The sequence below is a fragment of the Leguminivora glycinivorella genome, chromosome 3 (assembly GCF_023078275.1).
Source record: "Leguminivora glycinivorella isolate SPB_JAAS2020 chromosome 3, LegGlyc_1.1, whole genome shotgun sequence".
Taxonomy (NCBI): domain Eukaryota; kingdom Metazoa; phylum Arthropoda; class Insecta; order Lepidoptera; family Tortricidae; genus Leguminivora; species Leguminivora glycinivorella.
The window spans coordinates 15,289,690-15,312,226 of NC_062973.1; the positions used below are offsets into that span (position 1 = coordinate 15,289,690).

At 36.5% G+C, this 22,537-nt stretch overlaps 1 protein-coding gene across 2 annotated transcripts in view; it reads left to right on the forward strand.

Annotated features, from left to right (window-relative positions):
• Positions 1-22,537, forward strand: part of LOC125242568 (A disintegrin and metalloproteinase with thrombospondin motifs 3-like) — a 74,716-nt gene that overhangs the window by 12,721 nt on the left and 39,458 nt on the right. For both annotated transcript variants that reach the window (XM_048151342.1, XM_048151343.1), the window contains exons 5-6: positions 15,922-16,062; positions 22,046-22,165. In XM_048151342.1, the coding sequence (XP_048007299.1) occupies positions 15,922-16,062; positions 22,046-22,165 (261 nt within the window). The remainder of the gene's footprint in view (positions 1-15,921; positions 16,063-22,045; positions 22,166-22,537) is intronic.

Consider the following 22,537-nt stretch of genomic DNA (forward strand, 5'->3'; position numbering starts at 1 on the left):
TACATAATAATGCTCATTAGTACCTATACTTTTGTCTTGTAGTCAAGTCATTAGAGTTATAATATATGAGAAACATGAGATTATTTTAACTAGGTAGTTTGAAATAAAGTTTGTACGGAACCCTCGGTGGGCGAGTCCGACTCGCACTTGGTAGAAATTCCCCTGCACATCTCAAGAGCTTTCGAGTACGTTGTTAACTAAGTCAATGGCGGCAATAATTATCTAGATTCCTCTTATTCTTTTACAAAATCGGAGATCTAAATATACAGATCGAAGCAAAAGCTCGGTCAGTCTTGATAATTAGCTGGCATTAGTGCATACAGAGACGAGTAAAATATACAGACTCGATTTTCTCGGGACTTTCTGACGATCAGCAAACTTTCAGTCACCTTTAAAAAAACACTGCGCAACCTACTCGTTGATTTTCTGTCTTGAACATAATTAATTGCAAACGTTATAAGTTCCAAAGGTAAAAGGTAGCTGCAAAAGTGCATAGAGAAATTATGAATGAATTCATTGATAAATTCGCCATGCACTTTTGCAGCTGATAGTACTTATTCATACAAATACTCAATAGCTATAAACCATTTAGCTATAATCTGACCTACTCACTTTGTCTGTTAAAAAGTGGTGCATATTATTACGCAAAGGATTGTCTTCACATAGAAAATTTTAATGTCGTGCAAAGACAGTGATGACAGTGACAGTGATTCGCTTTTCGGTGAAGGAAAACATCGTGAGGAAACCGGACTAATTCCAATAAGGCCTAGTTACCTTTCGGGTTGGAAGGTCAGATGGCAATGGCAGTCGCTTTCGTTGAAACTAGTGCCTACGCCAAGTCTTGGGATTAGTTGTCAAAGCGGACCCCGGGCTCCCAAGAGCCGTGCCAAATGCCGGGATAACGCAAGGAGGATGATGATGATGTGCAAAGACAGTGATGACAAATTTGATATTGAATAGTTTGAATACCAACAAAATTGACAATCTTTATCTTTGCTCGTCTCTACTGAAGCTTAGGGGTAAGTTGTGGGCGCATCTGTTTCGCATCTGTGTTTAAAATAAGAAGTGGACGGCTTGCTGACTTATTGATGCAGATGAAAGCATGTCAAACATCATTATACGCAACTATGGGAACAAATTTTTAACAAATATTTTAATTTGTGTTTTTAAGTAGTCATAGGTATATAAAAGAAAAAATGACGGACACCACCAGTGGCGAAGACCAGATTCGAACCGGCGTCTTTAGCAATCCGGACTAGCGCCATGAACCCCTACGTCAAGTCACCGTTTTTTTTTCTTTCATATATGACATCTTATTTCGATTTTTAACTTCATGATAGTTAATAAATAGAAATACATTACAATTTTTATAAACTGAGCACGGAAATTTAAACGTGTGACGTTTTTAACGCTCTAAAAGATGAATATATGACTAAAATAAACTAAACTGTAGTACTTCTTACTTTAAAATATGTTCTCTTTGATGGTAGCTAACTCGTGACTACCTAATAGCTACTTCGCTGAGATGTAATTACATTCCGATAAGAAAATAAAAAGTGACAACATTGTAGTGTCGTCGAGTTTTATTACACACATTTATTTGAAAAGGTAACTACAATATTGCCACATTTTATCACCGGACTTTATAACTGATTTTTGATTTAAAACCATTATATTTGTTTAATTATTTTATTTTTATTTATTTAGAACACATACAGTCATTTATACATATGAAAAGGGTGCATATAAATATACGCATGCAAACTTACTCTAAAAAAGACCTGGAGGTTCATAAAATTTAGAACAGTAAAAATACATAACACTAGCAAAGCTATGCTAAGGTAAGGCTAAGGTTACATAATACAATAAATATTGAAAATACAAAAGTATGCAAAGATGGTTACTACGTACTTAAATCTTTATAAAGCACGTGGTAACAAGTGAACATATGACTAAAATAAACATTAAATAAACGTGCGTATATTGTAGGTATTCCAAAAGATGAACTAACATCTATATGGCCTTAAATTTCTCAATTGCACTACCTAGATAGAAATCACGGGCTGAACCAAGCAAGTTTAACATTCAGTCAATTAAAGTTAAGCAATCCCAGGGTGGCTAGCCGAATGGCACAATCACTCACGAAACGCTCACGAAACGAAGCGCTAGTAGATATCTATCCCTATCGCTCTTGCGTATTGGCGCGACGGAGCCGGACTACGTTTCGTTTTCGTTTGGCGTCGGAGAAATGCCATTCGGCTACGTGGCCAGGCCCCGTAGCCGAATGGCATTTCTCCGACGCCAAACGAAAGCGATACGCCGCTGGCTCTGTCGCGCCAATACGCAAGCGCGATAGAGATAGATATCTACTAGCGCTTCGTTTCGTGAGCGTTTCGTGAGCGATTGTGCCATTCGGCTAGCCACCCTGATATGGGTAAGTTCAGTCGGCCCTGCTGAAGTGACAATCGTTGTCAGTACGCTACGTGGCGATAGAAACGCAGTTTCGTCGTGCCATCTCCAATTAGGTACATAAGAGCGATGGGACGACCAAGCTACGATGCTAACACGAAGCGAAATCAACTGTGACGTTGGCTAGGTAGTATTTACTCTTAGGTACCTAGGTACTTTGCCGGCTTCAACTCCAACTAGATTCGCACGTGTGCATTCTGCAAGCTGAGTGGTGATCTTAATGGTTGCGGTGTTAAGAGGCAGACCATTACTATCGCACACGCTGTGGGATAGCGCTATCACTATTTACGGGGTTTGAGCATGAAATAATCAGAAAACCGCGAAAAAAAACCTGACGAGTTAACAGCGTTATATACCTACCTAATTATCATTTTCAAAGATGTCTCTGATATACGTACTACGTAACATTTGGAACGTTATGTTATAGGTATACCTAAGTATTTACCTGTGTCAGTACCTAAGTATTGAGGCTTCTAAACCATTGACCCCGCCCGTAGTAAAATAGCATCTGCGAGTTCGATACGATATTTAAAAATAACATTACTTCCACATATGCCCGGACCTTTCGAGGTTCGCACAGCGTGTCCGCAAATGTATATCCGTTCCATTGCGGTCATCTGTCACTTTACGGGATCTAACTCAGCCGTGGGTAATCCACACGTGTTCGTTTTTTTTCGACCTCGATATACATACCCTGTTTGCCCTATGTCCTTTTTTAGGGATTCCGACAAAAGTACTCGGCATTACGTAGTCTTGTCTCGATCCAAAGTGATAATTTTGTTTGCGGGACTTCGGGGCTCGACCGGGATTTTCTTCGCAATTTCAAATCAGTGCGCCACATGGGACTACCGATTGATATCTTTCGGTCCACGGTGTATATATTCAAATATCATCCAGTTCAAAGCAAAGATCGTCGATGATCCCAAAGAAACAGTTTTATTTTCTCTGTTTCTTGAGTTTGAGCGGTAGTCGAGGTTAGAGATACAAGTACCTACCTATGATAAATGGATCTATCTATTTGCAAGCGATCTCGCCTGGGTACGTGCAGCTAGCTATCGTACATGGACTGATATTGTACCAGTACCATTTTCAAAGCAAGTGCCCACTTTAATTCAAAATTTCGAAGATTATTGTATGATAATGACTGCTAGAAGGTATAATAGCTCGTCAAGTTAACTTACCTAGATCATAGAAAAACAAAGTTTAGAGAGATCACTCCGTACTATTTCAATAGGGTCGATAAGTTTAATAACACTAAATTGTATAGGTGGGTATGTAGGTATAATTTTTTACTAAGTCTTTACTTTGCTAAAACTAGTAAATAATTATCTATGTATTGAGTGACACACAAAGCTATTACCTTACATTATATTTTTAGGTTTAAGTGTCTCAGTCATACAATTTTGGTTATAATCGCCATTTAAGGTAAGACACGACGACGCTTATCTCAATTACCTAGCAGTAGTGTCTGGGGCTAAGCAGATAATCTCTGCCATATTTACATGCCAGCTCCTAGTTGAGTAGACTCGCCCTAGTTACAATGCAACGCTGTTCTACTGACGTTGACTGAGCGTTGTTTTGCTAGCAAGGCGAGCTATTGCCTCACGGGGTCTAGCTAAGATAACAATCGTGCATAAACAAACACAAAACGAAAGTGAAAAAAAATTGTGGTGATACCTAAGTAAAGAGATAGAAGGAAAAGTCTCGTGACTGTTTCCATAAATTGGCTATTGGTATTGATTATAAATATTATAGTTGTTTCTTTAACCTTGTCATCTGTCGTACAAACCTGATGTTAAATCAAATAAAATACACCTCAGAAGCTCTCTTGCCAAATAGGAAGATGGTCAGATTAAAATTGCATATATTTACTAGAGTAGGCCTGTCTTACCACTTAAGTAAATTACATTTTCCCCTCACTAGCTCGGAGACACGTGCTTTATCTTTTATTACCAGCGGGTAGAAACGCATTTTATCCACTAGTGGATAAAGTAATTTGACCGAAAAGTGGGTGAATCTAGGAATGAAGATGATTTGCCACCTGTGGAACCATTTGAAGAAGTGATGATGAATGCCTTTTTCGTTCTGTTGCGTTGTACTTTCCTCGCTGTAGTGAGCGGAAAAGTTTTGTGTTACACACGGGTGCAAATGTACTTTACTTCTCGTGTGTTGAAAAACTCGCCAAGTTCAGGATTCCCTTGTTTAAAAAATGTTACTCAAGTTGCGTTTTTCAGTCACTCACCTGCGTTTCAGATTTATTACACCAAGTAGGTTTTGAAAATTCCTTACCTCTACGTCTATACGGGCATGGTAGCTGGGGAGTTTATTGAAAAACCTTAAATTTTTTGACCAAAGCATGAAACTTGGCACAGTTGTTCCTTATATCAAAATAAGCCGATTAAGATCGGGAGCCTTCGGGAGCCTCCCCCCTGGGGCCCGGGAGGGGGGGTCAAAGTTCCGCTTCACCCGGCTTGGTTTGAAAAATTCTAACTTACCCCGTTTAGTTAATAGGTCATGTTTGGTATCGTTTTCGAGTAAATCAATAACGTAGAATTCGTTTTCAGTACTAAAATTATCATTTAATGGTAAATAAAATTAAAAAAAATTAAAAAATTTGAAATTTTCATCCATGATTTACAAATTCAAGTCATCATAAATGACAAACTGTTTGCTTTTTCTATAAATAAAAAATATGACATGATAGCCTATTTAATATAGATTATAAAAAATATAACTTTTATCCACCTTTACTAACGTTAAGTTCCACAAAAAAATTACTTTAAGACGCGCGGCGTCGGTACGCCGCGAGCGTAATTTTAAAATGCCTTTATTTTAGAAACTCTATTAGACCCCGTTTAGCTATTAGGTCATGTTTGATATCGTTTTCGAGTAAATCAATAACGTAGAATTCATTTTTGGTACTAAAATTATAATTTAATGGTAAGTAAAATTAAAAAAAATTAAAAAATTTTAAATTTTCATCCATGATTTACAAATTCAAGTCATCAGAAATGACAAACTGTTTGCTTTTTCTATAAATAAAAAATATGATAAGAAAGCCTATTTAATATAGATTATAAAAAATATAACTTTTATTCACCTTCACAAACGTTAAGTTCCACTAAAAAATTACTTTAAGACGCGCGGCGTCGGGACGCCGCGAGCGTAATTTTAAAATACCTCTATTTTAAAAACTCTATTAGACCCGGTTTAGCTATTAGGTCATGTTTGATATAGTTTTCGAGTAAATTAATAACAAAGAATTTATTTTTGGTACTACAATTATAATTTAATTGTAAATAAATTAAAAAAAAAAATCATCTATAATTTGCAAATTCAAGTCAACAAAAATGTCAACCGTTTGCTTTTTCTCTTATGTTACCAAACACCCAGACAAGTTTGGTGGAAACTTCCTTCACGAACTGCTTGGTGTCTGATGACCATGGTCCAAATGTTTCAAATGCAATTGCCGCAAATATGTAGTTGTTTTTTAAAAATGCATATTTGCGCGTTTAAACTGGGCGTTTTGCAGCAGCAGTCTCTGGTTTCTGGGCCGAGCGTTAGACGTTGGACGGAGCCAAGGTATCCACACAGGTCACGCCCCACGCCAAGGGTCGTCCCAGAAACCAAGGCAAAAGCAAGCAACCATCAGGCCGCTTTCCGTCTGCTGCTGACAAGCCGACAGGTTCGAGGGTTGTCGGCATGTTCGCTGTGCCGAGAGCCTTGCGGATTAAATCGTTAAGTGCAGTGTGTCACAAAATTCGGCCAGCAATAGACTGGCAGTGGAGTCCGTGGTGTCCTAATGCGTCGGCAGCAAGGGTGTGGTTGGCATGTCTTTAGCCCCAGTCTTAGACAAATGGCAGTATATGATGAAGTAAGGCAGCCTCGGAAGGAGGTATGTTCTCCAAGTGTCGATCTTTTCTAGTAAAGAGGTTCTTCCGGCACTCATTCACTGTTGCGTAAGGACCCTTGATCTGAAAAAATATGTGCATTGTCATTTTATTTAAACAGATTCTGCAACTATCAAATTACAATATTTTGGTGGATCACCTTCACTATTACACACTTACCTATCATACAAGATAATTACAAACTTTAGTAGAATCTGATTAGCCTATCTATGATATTGCTCCATCTCGTAATAGTTTGAAGCCTTGGGTGGCCATGTTTCTCCCTTGTTGATCGTTTCAAGCTGCGTTTATCGTACCTGTCCCATACTATGTCTAATCTAGAAACGTTTTCTTTTGGCTTTGAAGCTTAGCCAGGCCACTCAAGGTGTCAAACTATTACAAGATGGAGCAATATCAGAGGCAAATCAGATTCTACTAAAGTTTGTAATAATTTTCTATGATACGTAACGTAAGTGGGTAATACTGAAGGTTACGTGATCCACCAAAAAGTTGTAATTTGATAGTTGTAGACTCTAAAATGATAATGCACATATTGTTTCAGACCAAGTCGTTGCGCAACGGTGAATGAGTGGTCGAAGTACCTACCTCTTTAAGTACCAGAAAAGATCGACAATTGGAGAACATACCTCCTTCAGAGGCTGCCTTGGATCAGCATATACTGCGCACAGTGTACCAGGGGCCCATTTCTCGAAGCTACAAGTTACAATTTTCAACTGGTTGTCAATGTCTAATATGACAAGTTGGAAAGAGACTTCCGCTTGTAACTTGTAACTTTCAGTTTTGAGAAATGGGACTCAGGGCGTTCTTGTTTGGAGTCAGGCGTTGGCGTTGGTGCCACACCAAAATTTGCCAAGTCCGTCTTCTTGGGGATGGAAGGAAGAAGGAGACGAATGGGTACCACACTGGTCAGACAACACTGAAGTGGCCAGTATATGCTTAGAAGTTACAAGATGTAAATGTAAATCAGGTTGCAAAAACCGATGCAACTGCATAAAGAGGGTAGAGCCTTTTTTATGCAGTTCCATATGTACCCAGCTATGTTTTTGTGACGGGAATGTATAGTATGAGTATGAGTATGAGTAATCTGTCAATTAGGACACCACAGACTAAACTATAAGTGCTAACTTTTCAGTGTTGGATACTCTATGGCAGTTCCGACTCAATTATAATAAGCTCATTATAATTGACTTTAGTTAACTATAATAATTTAAAAAATAGAACTTGATACAATTTCTATACTAATTTGCGATACCTGGCAAATTTTCCTGCATCTGAAACACATTTTTTTTATCTGTCGCGTTATCGGCCAATCAGAGACGGTTATTACAAACAATTGGTTGCTAGGTAATTCGATGTTGATACAACGGTGAACGACTCTATTGACATTAATTTTAACTTGCATGAATGGTGATATTTCCGTCCATTGATGATGAAGATGATGACTCGTAGAAAAAGTATTGTATACAATAGTGATATAATTAAGCTTTTCACTCTCGTACCGTACTACACATGGTACTCGACTGAAAAGTTTTGTATTATATCACGATTGTATAAAATACTGTTATATAAATTTCTTTCAGGATTCACTACAATGAATAAATAACAGGTACAGTCGGTCTTTAGATCGTGTGGTCCGACCCGAGTGTTGCCGTTGTCGACACGTCAATAATAATGAATCTTTTTCTATTTATGCATTAACACACCTCTGACACTGGCGATCAAATATATGAAAGAGGCGCGTTCCCCGCAGACAGTCTAAGCTCGCGTAGGTGAACGCGTACTATCCTTTGTGAATAGGCTTTAATATCATATTTTTATATTTATAGAAAAAGCAAACCGTTTGACATTTATCGTGACTTGAATTTGCAACTCACAGAAAATTTTTATTTTTTATTTTTATTTCATTTAACATTAAATGGTCATTTTAGTACCAAAACTAAATTCTACGTTATTAATTTACTCGAAAACGATACTAAATATGACCTAATAGCTAAACGGGTTCTAATAGAGTTTTTTAAAATAAAGGTATGTTAAAATTACGCTCGCGGCGTCCCGACGCCGCGCGGCTTAAAGTTTTTTTTATGAAACTTAACGTTAGTAAAGGTGGGTAAAAGTTATATTATTCATAATCTATATTAAATAGGCTTTCATATCATATTTTTCATTTGTAGAAAAAGCAAACAGTTTGACATTTATGATGACTTGAATTTGTAAATCGTAGATGAAAATTTCAAACTTTTAATTTTTTTTTATTTTATTTACCATTAAATCATAATTTTAGTACCAAAAATGAATTCTACGTTATTGATTTACTCGAAAACGATACCAAACATGACCTATGAACTAAACGGGCTATGTTAGAATTTTTCTAAGCAAGCCGGGTGAAGCGGTACTTTGACCCCCCCTCCCGAGCCCCAGGGGGGAGGCTCCCGAAGGCTCCCGATCTTAATCGGCTTATTTTGATATAAGGAACAACTGTGCCAAGTTTCATGCTTTGGTCAAGAAAAAGAAGGTTTGGCCTCTTTTTGTCGATAAACGTCCCCACTATGGTGGCACAGCTTGGAATGATTAAAATGATTTACTTCACGTATATGGGATGTTTGCGTACCGCGGGACATAAAGGGTAAAACCTCGGCTAGTTTATAGCCGTTCTAAATTTAACAGCCTCGTTAAGCGATGAAGCGGGTCGGATGACTCAAAGAAAGATGTTTAACTAGACGATTTATCTTACAATGAAATTAACAATGTGTTACTACACTGCAACAGTGAGAAAAAATATTATTTTTTGGAAATCTGAAATCCTTGAGACATAAATGGGTTTTCTGCATAGAAAAATCATTTAAATAATATAATTTCAATTATAGAAATTAGATTTTTTTTAGGATTTGGTTCAAAATGTATGAAACTGGACGTGGCAATTTTTCTCAAGTGGCACAATCAAAATTCCTACAGCTTTATCTAATATAATTTTCTGTGTATAAGTTAAGTATTTATTAAATTTCAATTTGCTTATATGTCTATTAAGAAATATTTCAAATCATGTTTTCATGGCCATTTAAAGTGTAAATGAAACATTTTTTCGATACTAAAATCACTGTATTCCACCATACTAACAAAGAATACAGCCAGTAAAAACACCTATTGATTGTACCTTTAACATTTTTTTATGTCTATTAAAACCATTCGCTTTTATTACCGAACCGATAAAACATTTCAGATACGAAGTGAAGCGAAAAAAACAATAAAAATCCATGCTGAAATTCAGTTATTTCTTTTATATTTTCTTTGTCTATTTATTTTAGCAAATTGGCTATTTCTACACGTTTAAGTAATGTTTTTTTCATTAATCTCGTAGCGCCCACCGTACAAAATTTTTATTGTCGATTTCTATAAAGCAGCTTTGTCAGTTTATTCATATAAAGATGCCAGCAAATCTCGTCTTTATAGCAATCGACACAGTGGGACGTTTTACGAAACACACTCACAAATACTGTACTATCTTTTTTTATCTATCTTAAAATCTACTAGGAAATTTCACAGGTTTCCATAAAAAAATCTTCTTTATAAACAACAAAGTACCCCATACAAGAAGTCAAGCATAAAATGTACAATTCGAGAATGTGTGGTGGTATTTGCCTTTCCAAACTGTGACTAATTCAATAGTAGACAAAGTCTGGTATTGCTCGAGAATAAGTTTGTTCGGTTTGGTAATTACTCATGTCAAAGCCGGCCTCACGGCTCTTCACGCGTAATTAGCTTCATTTGGTACAATTAATGAGGACCGAGAAGTGAGCCCGCTCCTGAGTAAACATGAAAGGAAAACTTTTGCAGATGCTTGATTTTAGTCAAATAGTTTTGTAAGGTACAGCGGGGCAAATCTCGACGGGGGGCAAATGTAACTGGTCCATTTTTTCCATGTTTTACAATGTTTGCATTATTACATAGAGTGTCCACCGGTTACCTATATATGGTAGGCGTGTTCAGTGGATACATGTAGAACTCAACATAATAATGGAAAAAATGGATCAGTTACAATTGCCCCCCAGTCGAGATTTGTCCCGCTGTACCTTAAGCCTTTTTCAAATTGTGATAGAGGATGTGATCGCTGAGAATGAGATTTAAAAAATTCGCAGATATTAACATATGGTACATGATGTTGAGGTACATTAGGTGACAGTATTCAGTCGGTGAACGATATGCAAAAATTATAAAAACATGAAAACATTATCAACACGATAGCATTTCCATAGCAAATTAAAGTAAATTAAATGTAGTCAAGATAATTATAAAATTAGTACATGCCAGTCATTATAATTACAGTAACAGCACAGAATACATAATTAGTACAAGTAGTAACAGTTTAAAGAGCAACAATTAATATTTTAACTATAGATACCTACCACGCCTTATGAAATATAAATTTATGAAATAATACTCTCTTTGACTTCGAGTTTCCCAAATATATAGGTATTAAAAACGTCACTTTGTATAATATCGGTGTTCCCTTATAATGTTCCTAGCGTTTATCGATATTTAGTCACGAACGTGGACATGTATAATGCATGTTCTTTCGCAGTAGCACAATGTAAAGCCCGATGCACACAGCATGCGTAATTCAGCACGGACTCGACTCGATTCGCGTGTACTCACAAATGAATGCGGAAAGGGAGCCATAGAGCTCGAACTTGCTATGTGAACATGCACATGTATATGAACGGGGTGGCCGAGCGGTAATAGGCGTCTGTCGCGATTGCAGAGGTCTTAGTCACTTTTTCTTTCATAATTATGTGTAATTTATTTCGGTTTTAATGTGCTACTGTATCGTTCTTGTACGGGCATTCGAGCAATAGAGAGATTTTCGTGCAGTAGGCCCTCAAATGTGGTCTAGCCTTTATGCTATAGCTGTAAATATTACGACAGCATCTTAGATGTCAACCAGTTAAATTGTGCTTCATAAGGCAAACGACGTGTTTGTTTCCATTTTAGGCCAAAGTATGCACATAAACACATGCTGTTTTCTACTACTAAGTAGACGAACATGACTTTATTTTTATGTTTCTAAGTCGCTGGTAAGCTGTTTATATTTACTCATGGTAACATGTGTACATAAACAATATTAAATTAGCTTGTATTTTAAATGAAATATAACGTAACGCGCCTTCGACGTAGGGAACAAATCTAATTATTTTATTAAATATTTTTTGATTTGTTTTTTACGTAGTAACACTACTATATAATATATAAATTATAAACTGAAATAGATACCATACACTAAAGAAAAAGCGATCAAGCCCACTGGTGGCGAAGCCAGGAATCGAACCCGGTCTCCAGCTATCGCGACTGGCGTGCTAAACCGCTACACCACCCCGACCGCCGAGGTACCCGTCGAAATTTCTCTAGTGTATGTTATCTCTAAAGGCAAGGCGCCTATGGTATTTAATTTAAAAGGGTGCTCTTTATGACCAAAAGCGATTAAATCATTATTTCTTCCATAAATCGGTTGCTCGGACAAAAAGGTTGGGACCTCGGATCTGGTACACCAGCGGGAGTAATAACTTAATATACATATACCCGGAGGATAGCCTCAGGATATATATTAATTGCTAAGGATTAACATATAAATATTCCACGTTTAAAATTGGGCGTTTCTGAGAAAATGTAAGTCGCATGGCCTCCCATGTTGTCGGTACGAGGTACTGGTACTACCGTTCTGGTAGAAATGTTTGTGTTATGGCCTTATGGCTTCTTAGAACATCTGCCGAACACCACTACTCATAGATAATTGTAAGAATCAGATATATGTAGCAGCTTTCAGTTTTGATATTTATTTCTCTAATAAGTGCCTAAAATTGAATTTGGACTGGGAAAATGACAAGAAACGCTGGGAATCATGAGACAAAAAATAAGCAGAATCAATATGATGTTCAATAGATTCACCTCCACTACCGTACGGCTATATCGTTACAAGATGTAATAGTCTATCGGTAGATGGCGCTAGACGTCACCCCAAGACGTGTGTACATAAGGAAAGGCATGGAAAGATTTGCGATGTCCGGCGTGGCTTCCGTAGCTCAATTGGTTAAGAGCCTTGCACGGATTGCAAATGATGCGGGTTCAAGTCCCGCCGGAAGCGTAAATTTTTCCATTTTTTCCTTTAATATAAAAATATATCGTTAGTTCCTGGCTTACCACTAAAATTCGTGTGTTCTGCTCAATCAGTCTAATTATGCAAACGATGTATGGACATGGAGTAACACGATCTTTGTATACCGATATTTGCCGTAGGCATTCCGAATGCTAGCACTTGCTTCAGCAAAACTACTTATTATGGTAGCCAACGTGTTAATCGTCTGCTCTCGGTAGCGAAAAAAGCGTAACGGTTAATATTGTCGTACAAATTTTAATATGAAAGAGTAATTATTCATGTATGTATTTTTCATATTTTATTTATTTGCTTTTATGCTGTATTCATCCTAGAGGTTCATTGTAAAAAATGTAAGTCAGCCTTTTTGTACTGTAATGTAAGATATTTCTTTGTGCAAGAAAGATGAAATAAGAGGTTTTCAAAATTACCAGTTGTAGGTACTCGTCATTTTGACCAGACTCCGTATTTTTTTTATTACATGAATAGGCAGTGATCCATCGGAATAGTTATTACAGGTGAAACAGCCAGAATATATTTTATTGTAGGTACATAAACTTTTGTCGCGTACTTCTGAATGGTCTGTAACAGATGGTATTGAACCGTGCCGTTTCGTGTCCGCGCTAATTGCGGACGCGACGAGAATTGATAGGAGAGTTCAAAGCGACCGCCACCCGCGAACACGTACCAAATGTCGCACAGCGCACAGGCCCCGAAGCCGAATGGCATTTCTGCGACACCAAACGCCGCAGAAATGCAGTCTGGCTCTGTCGCGCCAGTATGCAAGAGCGATAGAGATATATACAGCTACGAAAGAGATATTATCGTGAGATTCGTGAGCGTTTCTGCCTTCGGCTAATACGCACACTTACTTAGGCACTAGGTGTATGTACCTAGTTGACGTCACAATCGCGTAAGCTTCGTAAGCACAGATTTAAGAAAATGGGTATATTTTTTGAGTTCGTAAGCGTATCGTAGCTAACTCTCCCTATCGTTCTCTGTATTAGCGCTACAGACTCAGATTGCGTTTCGATCGCCATCTAGCGTCAACGATTGTTACTTCGGCTGGTCCGGCTAACCTTTTATTCGAATGGTTTTAACATTCACTTACCTAAGTAAGGGCGTGACACACGTGCACGAAAAATGTCGCCAGTACAGTTTTATCAGTGACACCGCTGTGCACATCAACCAATCACGTTTTAGATGTAGAATCCCATCGACTGTATGCAAACATTTGATGACCATTTGAACCATATAAATTGCCTTCAGTCGAAATTATATAAATGCCTTATCCTTACTTTTGAAATCTTTGGTTTTTAAAATAATGCCATTTTCTTGGTAGATAACCAAGTTTGACAACAGGCTGTCTGTAAAGAAGAAAGTTTTGTGCCTTTTTTATCCTTTAGGGAAAAGAGGGAAGCCGGGCAGTTATACTTAAACCTTTTTTTATGACGAATGGTTTTAAAAGTATTATTGAGAAAATGTTATTATTTTAAAGTTTTATGCAGTCTCAATTAGTCCTGGGAAAAAATACCTACACTACATAGTTATATCTATTTTGATTCACCGACGTGGTAAGTTTATATTTGATATCGAATAAGCGATACATATCATTGGTACAGTCGTTTTGGAAAAAAAAGAAGCAAATATTTTTTCAAAACAAGTTTGAAAGTACCAACCCCTTCTTTTTAGAATTCTATAACTTTAAACCTGATTCTTTATTTTGTGGGGTTTTGGATAGGGTTTTCTTTCTATGATTTTTTTTCCTTTTTAGTACAAATTTACTTATTATTTAACTGTTAGTATTATTTTTATTTATTATAAGTTTATTTTTAACTATTTAGTTCAATTAGTTATATTTTAGTTTTGTATAGTTATTATTAAGTTTTATATTGTACATAATTAAATTTGTTATTGGAAATATTGTTGTTATCTATTTAATAATTTTGTGGGATTGATGATAATGATGTATACAATTTCGTGAAGGGTTTGCGTGGAAAGGGAAAAATCTTTGCATGTTTCGCTTTCCTTATACATTCTTTCACGAGTCTCATGACTATTTTCTTTCCGTGTAAGTATAATCAACCAATTTAATTCCTCGGCCACTGTAGAAGTGTAGAACCTTTTCACAATCAATGTCAAAAGAGACTTCTATGGCCAATAATGCACGGTGTCAATAAGACAGGGTTCAAATTGGTTCTTCTTCAGGGTAGAAATTGAAAAGTGGCAACTTTGTAGTGTCATCCCTTTCAAATCAATAAGTATGAGAAAACGGAACGACACTACGATGTCGCCACTTTTTAATTTCTAATCTTTTTGGTCAGACTGTACTATACATACATCTATCTAAAACATTTATTACGTGTTACAAACTTAAATCATGTAACAACATGTGTTATTGTTATTGTTAAACTATTGTTATTGTTAAATATAACCTATTTTTATTGTAATATCCGGTACTAAAATGGACTTAGTAAACATATTGTCTATTTTAGACGAAATCAACGTGCAGCGGTCGTACACGTGGATAGTCTAACGTAAACAGTCTGTGTTCATTTCCGAACTGTGCGGATCGAACGTTGCATTAAAGAGAATGGAGTATAGGTACGGGGTGTCTCAAGACTATGGAAGGGAATAAAAGTAGGTACCTTAAATATTGCAGATAGGTTATTTTGCTGAAATAATACTGTATTTTAGTCACAAATAGTCTCGCCGGAAGATCAGCGCTGACCATAATATGGTTGGCATTATGCTGAGGCGAGACCATTTCGTGGTAAACGACAATTTTATATTGTGTTGTAATAATTAAATGTTTTTGTATTGTATTTTTTGTAACGCTTATCACGAATAAATGATATATTGTATTTGTATTGTATTTTAAGTATTTTTAAAAGACTGCATGCAAGAAATTCCGCATTTAAAGAGTTGACTTTCACAGTTTCACGTAGGGTAACGTATGTTTTCAGGTTGATTAAAATGATTAATTTCACGTTGTTCTTTTCTTTTAAAATACTATGTGACTTCAGAAGAGTTAAGTTTTTGACTACCTATTGGAGTAGTTACCATTACAAGAAATCCAAATAGTCCAAGTACCGCAGTAGTTATCCATAATAATTAATGAAAGTGTGTGTCTGTTTGTTTGTCCGTCTTTCATGGAAAAACGGAGCTACAAATTGACGTGATTTTTTTTTATGTGGAGATAATTGAAGGAATGGAAAGTGGCATTGGCTACTTTTTGTCTCTTTCTAACCCACCACTTCCCTAAAATGGGGGTGGAAGTTTGCATGGAGCATTCCGCAATTTTCGAATTTAACGCGAGCGAAGCCGCGAGCAAAAGCTAGTATTATATAAGTGCAGTAATAACATATTTCATCAGTATTACACAAATTTTGTTTCCAGATTGGGCCTCACGCACGACGGCGAGAACCAGTGTGCAGCGGCGGCGCAGCGCGGCTCCGTCATGGCTCCCACTGTCCTCGCCTCGCTCCACAACTTCTCCTGGTCCGCATGCTCCAAGAAACAACTACACGACAAGGCCAAGTGAGTACTTATCTGAAACGCTATACCTTACACCATACTAGAAATGGATGTCATAATGTTAGCATGTCAAAATAGAATAGAATAGAATAGAAATATTTTTATTCGTAAGCACTTAACAACGACGATAACAATATAATATACTTACACAAAAATTACCGACACACAAACAAGTAATCATACATCCACACAAAAGGCCAGAGAAAAGTGCCACGAAATGGTCTCATCTCAGCATGTTGCTGGCGACTTCCAGCGCTGGTCTTCCGATGAGGCCTTTCGGTGAAAACAATCACGACAGGTAACAATTGAAGAATACAATAATAAAAAAAAAATAGCAAAAAAGAAAATATACAAAAGACAACAAAGATTTATAACAGACATTACATTATATAACGAATCAATAACGAATCAATTTCATCATTTCTCTAGAAAATTTTAGTCATTTGACTAAATCCCTGACTTTGTTCAGTGAAATCACAAAATCGGCCAAGACACGCCACGTTTTGTCAGTTCACTAGATTTGTTTAGGGATCTGATAAAATCCCTGAACCACGACAGTAAGTGGACGAAACGAACTTACAACAAATGATGAAATGGATTCGCCATTTTGACATCCTGCGTGATGTCTTAGAGATTTGATGAAATCTCTGTTTTGGCCATTTCCCTGCGACAGTAACATTCTGTAGCTTGAAGATGGCGTGCTCGCGTCGCATCACAAATTCTCCTGATCTGCCGCCTGCTCCAAGAAAGAACTACACGACAAAATCAAGTTAGTACCGACCAGTTATTTCCGCAAACAATTCTCCAACTGTACTAGCGTCGCATCACAACTTCTCCTGGTCCGCCTGCTCTAAGAAACAACTACACGACAAGGCTAAGTTAGTACCTTTTTGAATTTTTATTCAAACCACCAGAACTAATTTAATTCTCGGTGACACTGTGTGCATCGTTGATATTAGCGCGGACAGCCCTAGTACTCTAAGTAGTACTTTTTCAGAACTTCTCCTGTTCCGCCTGCTCTTAGACACAACACAAAGACAAATCAGTACCTTTCTGAATTTCTATTCAAACCACCAGCAGAACCAATTCGTGGTGTCACTGCGTCGTTGGTAGTGTGGACAGATCTGGTTTCTCTTCAGACTTTCTCTTGATTCACAAAAAAAATTTAAATGGTAAGGCCGGGTTAGTACCGTTTTGAATGTCTGTTAAAACCTTCAGAATCGGTTCATAGCGACACAGGCGTGCCTCGTTGATAGCGTGAACAATCCTGGCTCTACAGAATTTCTCCTGGGTGGCTAGCCGAATGGCACAATCGCTCACGAAACGCTCACGAAACGAAGCGCTAGTAGATATCTATCTGTATCGCGCTTGCGTATTGGCGCGACAGAGCCAGCGGCGTATCGCTTTCGTTTAGCGTCGGAGAAATGCCATTCGGCTACGGGGCCTGGTCCGGCGGACAATTTCACGATTTTTTTTTCAATTTTTTCAGATCCACAGAATGGAAATTGTCAAGAGGACGGGTCTTGACAATATTCCTTTCATATACTCGTAGTGATCAGTATCAATCCATTTAAGTATATGGTGGAAATACTGCAAATAAAATTTTATTGCTCGGAAAAAAGGAAAGGCAAGAAGGAAAGAAAGAAAATGTTCGATGATAAACTGTCGGGGTTCGTGTTGCGGGCTGAACCAATAATGCCGAGGTCCCAAATAATGCCATATATATCTATGTTTTATGTTTGATTCGCGGGCTGGGTCCATTTGTTCTTTTATTCTTTAGTAGTTTTTTCAGCTGTGTATTATTTATGCGTTTCCAATTACTTCGGCGGTTACTCAGAAAATACAACAGGTAATTAAACATTGAAGTAAATGCGATATCCTATGAAAAGTTTCATGAGTATTATGGTGCCAGTTATAACTGTTATAAGTACCTAATTTAAATTTATACTAAGTATAAGTAAGCAATCTCAGAAGTTCCTACTCAGTTGCAATTCCAGTTGCTTTTAAGTTAAAGCTTGATAAGTTTAGTTTTCGTTCTTAATTACTGTTTCTGCTTTCCAGTAATTTCAGTGCCTGGTATATTTGTAGAGCTTCAAGGCCGGTTCTTTGGTTATTCTTCCAAAAGTAATTGGCTGTGTAAATGCCTAAGTTTAACTTGAAACCCAGTAAAGTCTGTCAAGTACCGAGCAAACAAAATATTAGTAAAATGTTCATGATGTAATTGTATTTTTGATGTCTTCGTAACAATAGTTATTTGTTTTATAAGGAGGCAAAGTTGTTGCAATACCCGAGCAAGCGAAAAATTCCAGTATTAAACTGCGAGCTTAGCGAGTTCTTCAAAAAGTGGAATCTCGAGCGTGGCGAGGGTTTCAAGGCACGAAGGTTAAACAAACTTTGCCAACGAGTGAAACACAAAATTTTTCACCACACCAACACGAACAAAATACTGGCTATAAAACATCAAACTAAATCAAATCCATCAATTTATTAAATATTTATGATTCAAAATTATCATTTATAGGTAAAATCTACCAGCCTGCTTAAGACATCAAGTTAAAATTTGTATGAAATTACTTTGCAATCTTCTGAATAAAATGCAATTTTGCTATCTATTTTCGAATAGCAAAGATAGCCTTTACCAGTTGGTGTGGTGAAAATATATTTTAATAATCATAAAACATAGGGCTGTTAACAAGTATCATCTGCACTAATAATTAACTTTAAAATTGTCACACACACGATTGATTACTTCCGAACTTTTATAAATATTGATACCTACATATTTCCTTTACATATTTACACACCTTCCTTTACATATTTGTACCTACCTATTTTCTGTAATAATTGTAAAACATTAATTTGACAATAAATTTAAAAATATTTACACACCGATATTTAGATATGTATTCGATAAAAATTCGGCAAAGTTTGTACAGAATCTCAGAACAACAGCCGGAATCTCTCCTATATTGTCATGTATAACAAAAAATACTTATGACTACAATTTCTGCTACGCACATAATAATACCAAAAGATCTTGTACGAATGTGACGCATCTATTTAAACGGAAAAACGTCAGATCGAGTTGAATTTCTTTAATGAGCTTAACTGGAGTGAATGGGGCGCACCGAGCACCGAGCACAACGAAGCCCATTAAGTTAGTTGACTTGCTACATTTATAAAGTTGTCCTCATGATCAATATTCCTGGTAATAGAATACAGCTCTCACTTTGTTAAAGTACTGCGCCTTGAGAATACAAGCGAGCTAAGTTTCAACTGGGTATGTATGTGAAGTGATATCTATTTGGGTGCACACATGGTGGATGTTTGCCTATTATGCGGACTATGAGATCACTTTGTAACAAAGAACTTTACAATAATATGCTACAGATGGTTTCTATGCTAAACAGTTATCTTCTAGACGTCGTCTATTAATGGAATTGTATACTTACATATATTCCTACTGGGGCTTTATAGAATAGTTAATATCTACTCTGAGGTATAACGAGTAAGGCAACTTTAGGTAACAATTCAAATTACCTATCTAAGTATTCTTTTTTTAAATAATGAGTATCATTACTCGTCAAGACGAAGATGGTGTAATATATCTCAAGCGATCTAAAACTGTCTATGTATAGGATATTTCCCTTAAGGGATTTCGAATTACGTAATATGCAACACGACGAAACGAGGAGAAGCGAAGCCATTAGTGACAATTTGGAGCTACACTTTAATAAGGTCGTGACAAAGAGGACAACCTAAAGACGAGAAGACGCACTCTAAACAGTCAGCTCTAATTTGAGAGGTTTTACTATTCATTGTATAATAAAATTAAATATTAATATCAAGTAATTATATATACCTAGTCTAAATCTCTGAGCCAGAAACAATTATTAACTTCGTGTTAATAATTCAAATAACCGACGACCGGTCTGGCCTAGCGGGTAGTGACCTAGTGACCCTGCTTGCTAAGCCGCGGTCCCGGGTTCGAATCCCGGTAAGGGCATTTATTTGTGTGATAAGCACAGATATTTGTTCCTAAGTCATGGGTGTTTTCTTATTTATTATTTGTTGTCTGAGTACCTACCCACCACACAAGCCTTCTTGAGCTTACCGTGGGACTCAGTCAATTTGTGTAAGAATGTCCTATAATATTCATTTATATTTTATTTTAAATAGCCTTAACAGAATTCGAACACGGGACCGATCGATTTCATTTTCACTAACCACTAACCACTAGGTTAGTGTATATCCGCTAGTCAAACTAAAATTCCTAATTTCTTCTTAGATAGATAGATAGATAGATCTTTATTGTTCAACCGTGTTACACAGGTGTTAATTCCACATTAGTAAGTTACAAAGGTGACCCAATTCGGGTATACAATTATAAAATAAAAATAAAATAAAATAAAATAAATAAAGTTTTATTTCAGGCAACACGTACAGTTGTACACCCATATCAGTAAAATTTAGATTTTTAGCCAAAAGGAATACTTAATATTAAAATAAAACTAAACTTAAAAGTTAAACAATTTAAAATAGTTGTACACTATTTCTTGTTCCCGTCTAGGTGCACAGAAAGCCAGTGCCTAAACAAATTACAAATTACAACTAGTGTTATCACTTAAAGCTAAAAAAACTATACTAGGTAAACATTATTAGCAATCATGTCCTGGCGAATCATAATTATCAGTCATATCTTTCAAAGGAGACTTTTAAGGTATAAAATTCATTGTTAATTAACCATTTCTTTAAACTAGGGATGAATTTGGAGTCCTCTAACATTTTTAATTCATCTGGCAGCTGATTAAAAACTCCAATGGCAGAAATATATGTGCTTTTGTCAAAGATTTTATTATTGGCTTGAGGCAATTTTAAATCATACAGTATTGAGAGCGGAAGTTGTCACGGAGGGAGGCTAATGTTATAAAATAATTCTTGTTGCTCTTCAGAAATTTACAAAGCTCGTATATATATATATGCCAGTTAGGGTTAGAAAACCTTTCTCCTTGAAAACACGTCTTAATGAGTGTCTATGATGAAGGCGAAAAATAATTCTTAAGCACTTCTTTTGCAAAATGAAAGTGGTCTGCACGTCCATTGAGTTGCCCCAGTATATTATAAGTTTTAATATATAACATATGTTATAATTTATAACATATGTCAATAGAGAAAACACGTTGACGTAGTACGTGGTAATAACAACATCCTCAGAACACGTTTCGGATAATATAGACAATGCGTAACACTGACTGGAAATTTTACCATTAATCTTCTCTATATGATGTTTCCATGTTAACAGTGGATCAATTGTTAAACCTAAGAAATTTATGTTGTCAACTTCTTCTATCGAAATGCCAGACTCTATCACATTCAAATTTGCTGGAGTTTGTTTGCAGTTTCTAAATTGCATAGGCTTTGTTTTTATTAAGTTTACGTTTAGGTTTATAGATTTTAACCAATCAACCACTGTCTTTACTGTATTGCTAATATTTGAGCAAAAATTGTCGTCTATAGTTTCCCCAGAAAATAAAATTGTGGCATTGTCGCCTAAGATACTGCCCTGGGGAACACCTAAATTCACCGCCTTGTACTCAGATTGAATTTTTCAACAGTTTTTGTATCCTTATTATAGCTATTGAAAATAACCGCTTGTTTCCTGTTTGAAAAATAAGTATTGCTCTGTATCTGGATCATAGACGATGCTGAAATCGTCTGCAAAAATATACATACAACACCATTACTTTAGGATGTCTTTTTACATACATACACATAACCACGCCTTTATCCCATAAAGGGGTAGGCAGAGCACATAAAAATACCCAAGGGAAGAAAAGGGGTTGTGAAATTCTTAATCCGCCACCACACGGGAAATTTTTGTGTTTTGTTTTACAAATGAATGACATAATCTGCCTACATTGAATTTTCAATTCCGATTTATGAAGGATTATACGAACGTAGCCTATAAATTAATTGCGTTTTCCAGGAAATGGTGGTGCCTCCACACTCGCAGCCAGGACGATGGAGTGGAGCTGGGTGGTGCCAGGGAGCTGCCCAAATACGCCTTCACTATGGACGAGCAGTGCCGAACTGAATTCGGTGACGGGTGAGTATAGACTGATTTAACTAGAAAGTAGTTACATTGTGTCCCCATTATGGTGTATTGTTCAAGTTCAGGCTCTCTAAGAGCCAAGTGTGTAGTTTTTGTCACTCCGTATCTATTCTTAGTTTTATCTATCTGGGCATTTTCAGAATTAAGGACCCCCCAATTAACATAAGTTGTTAACAAAAATTAACTCGCTGTCAGTTTTGTGGCGACAATCAAGCATAAAATCTGTCTAAAAATTTACTTTTTTCACATTTTGAATTTAGATTATCGCTTAAAGTTTATGTATTTAACACAAAAACAATATTTTTATAGAAACATCATGCTTAATTATCGTCACAAAACTGACAGTGTCTTAGTTTTTGTTAACAA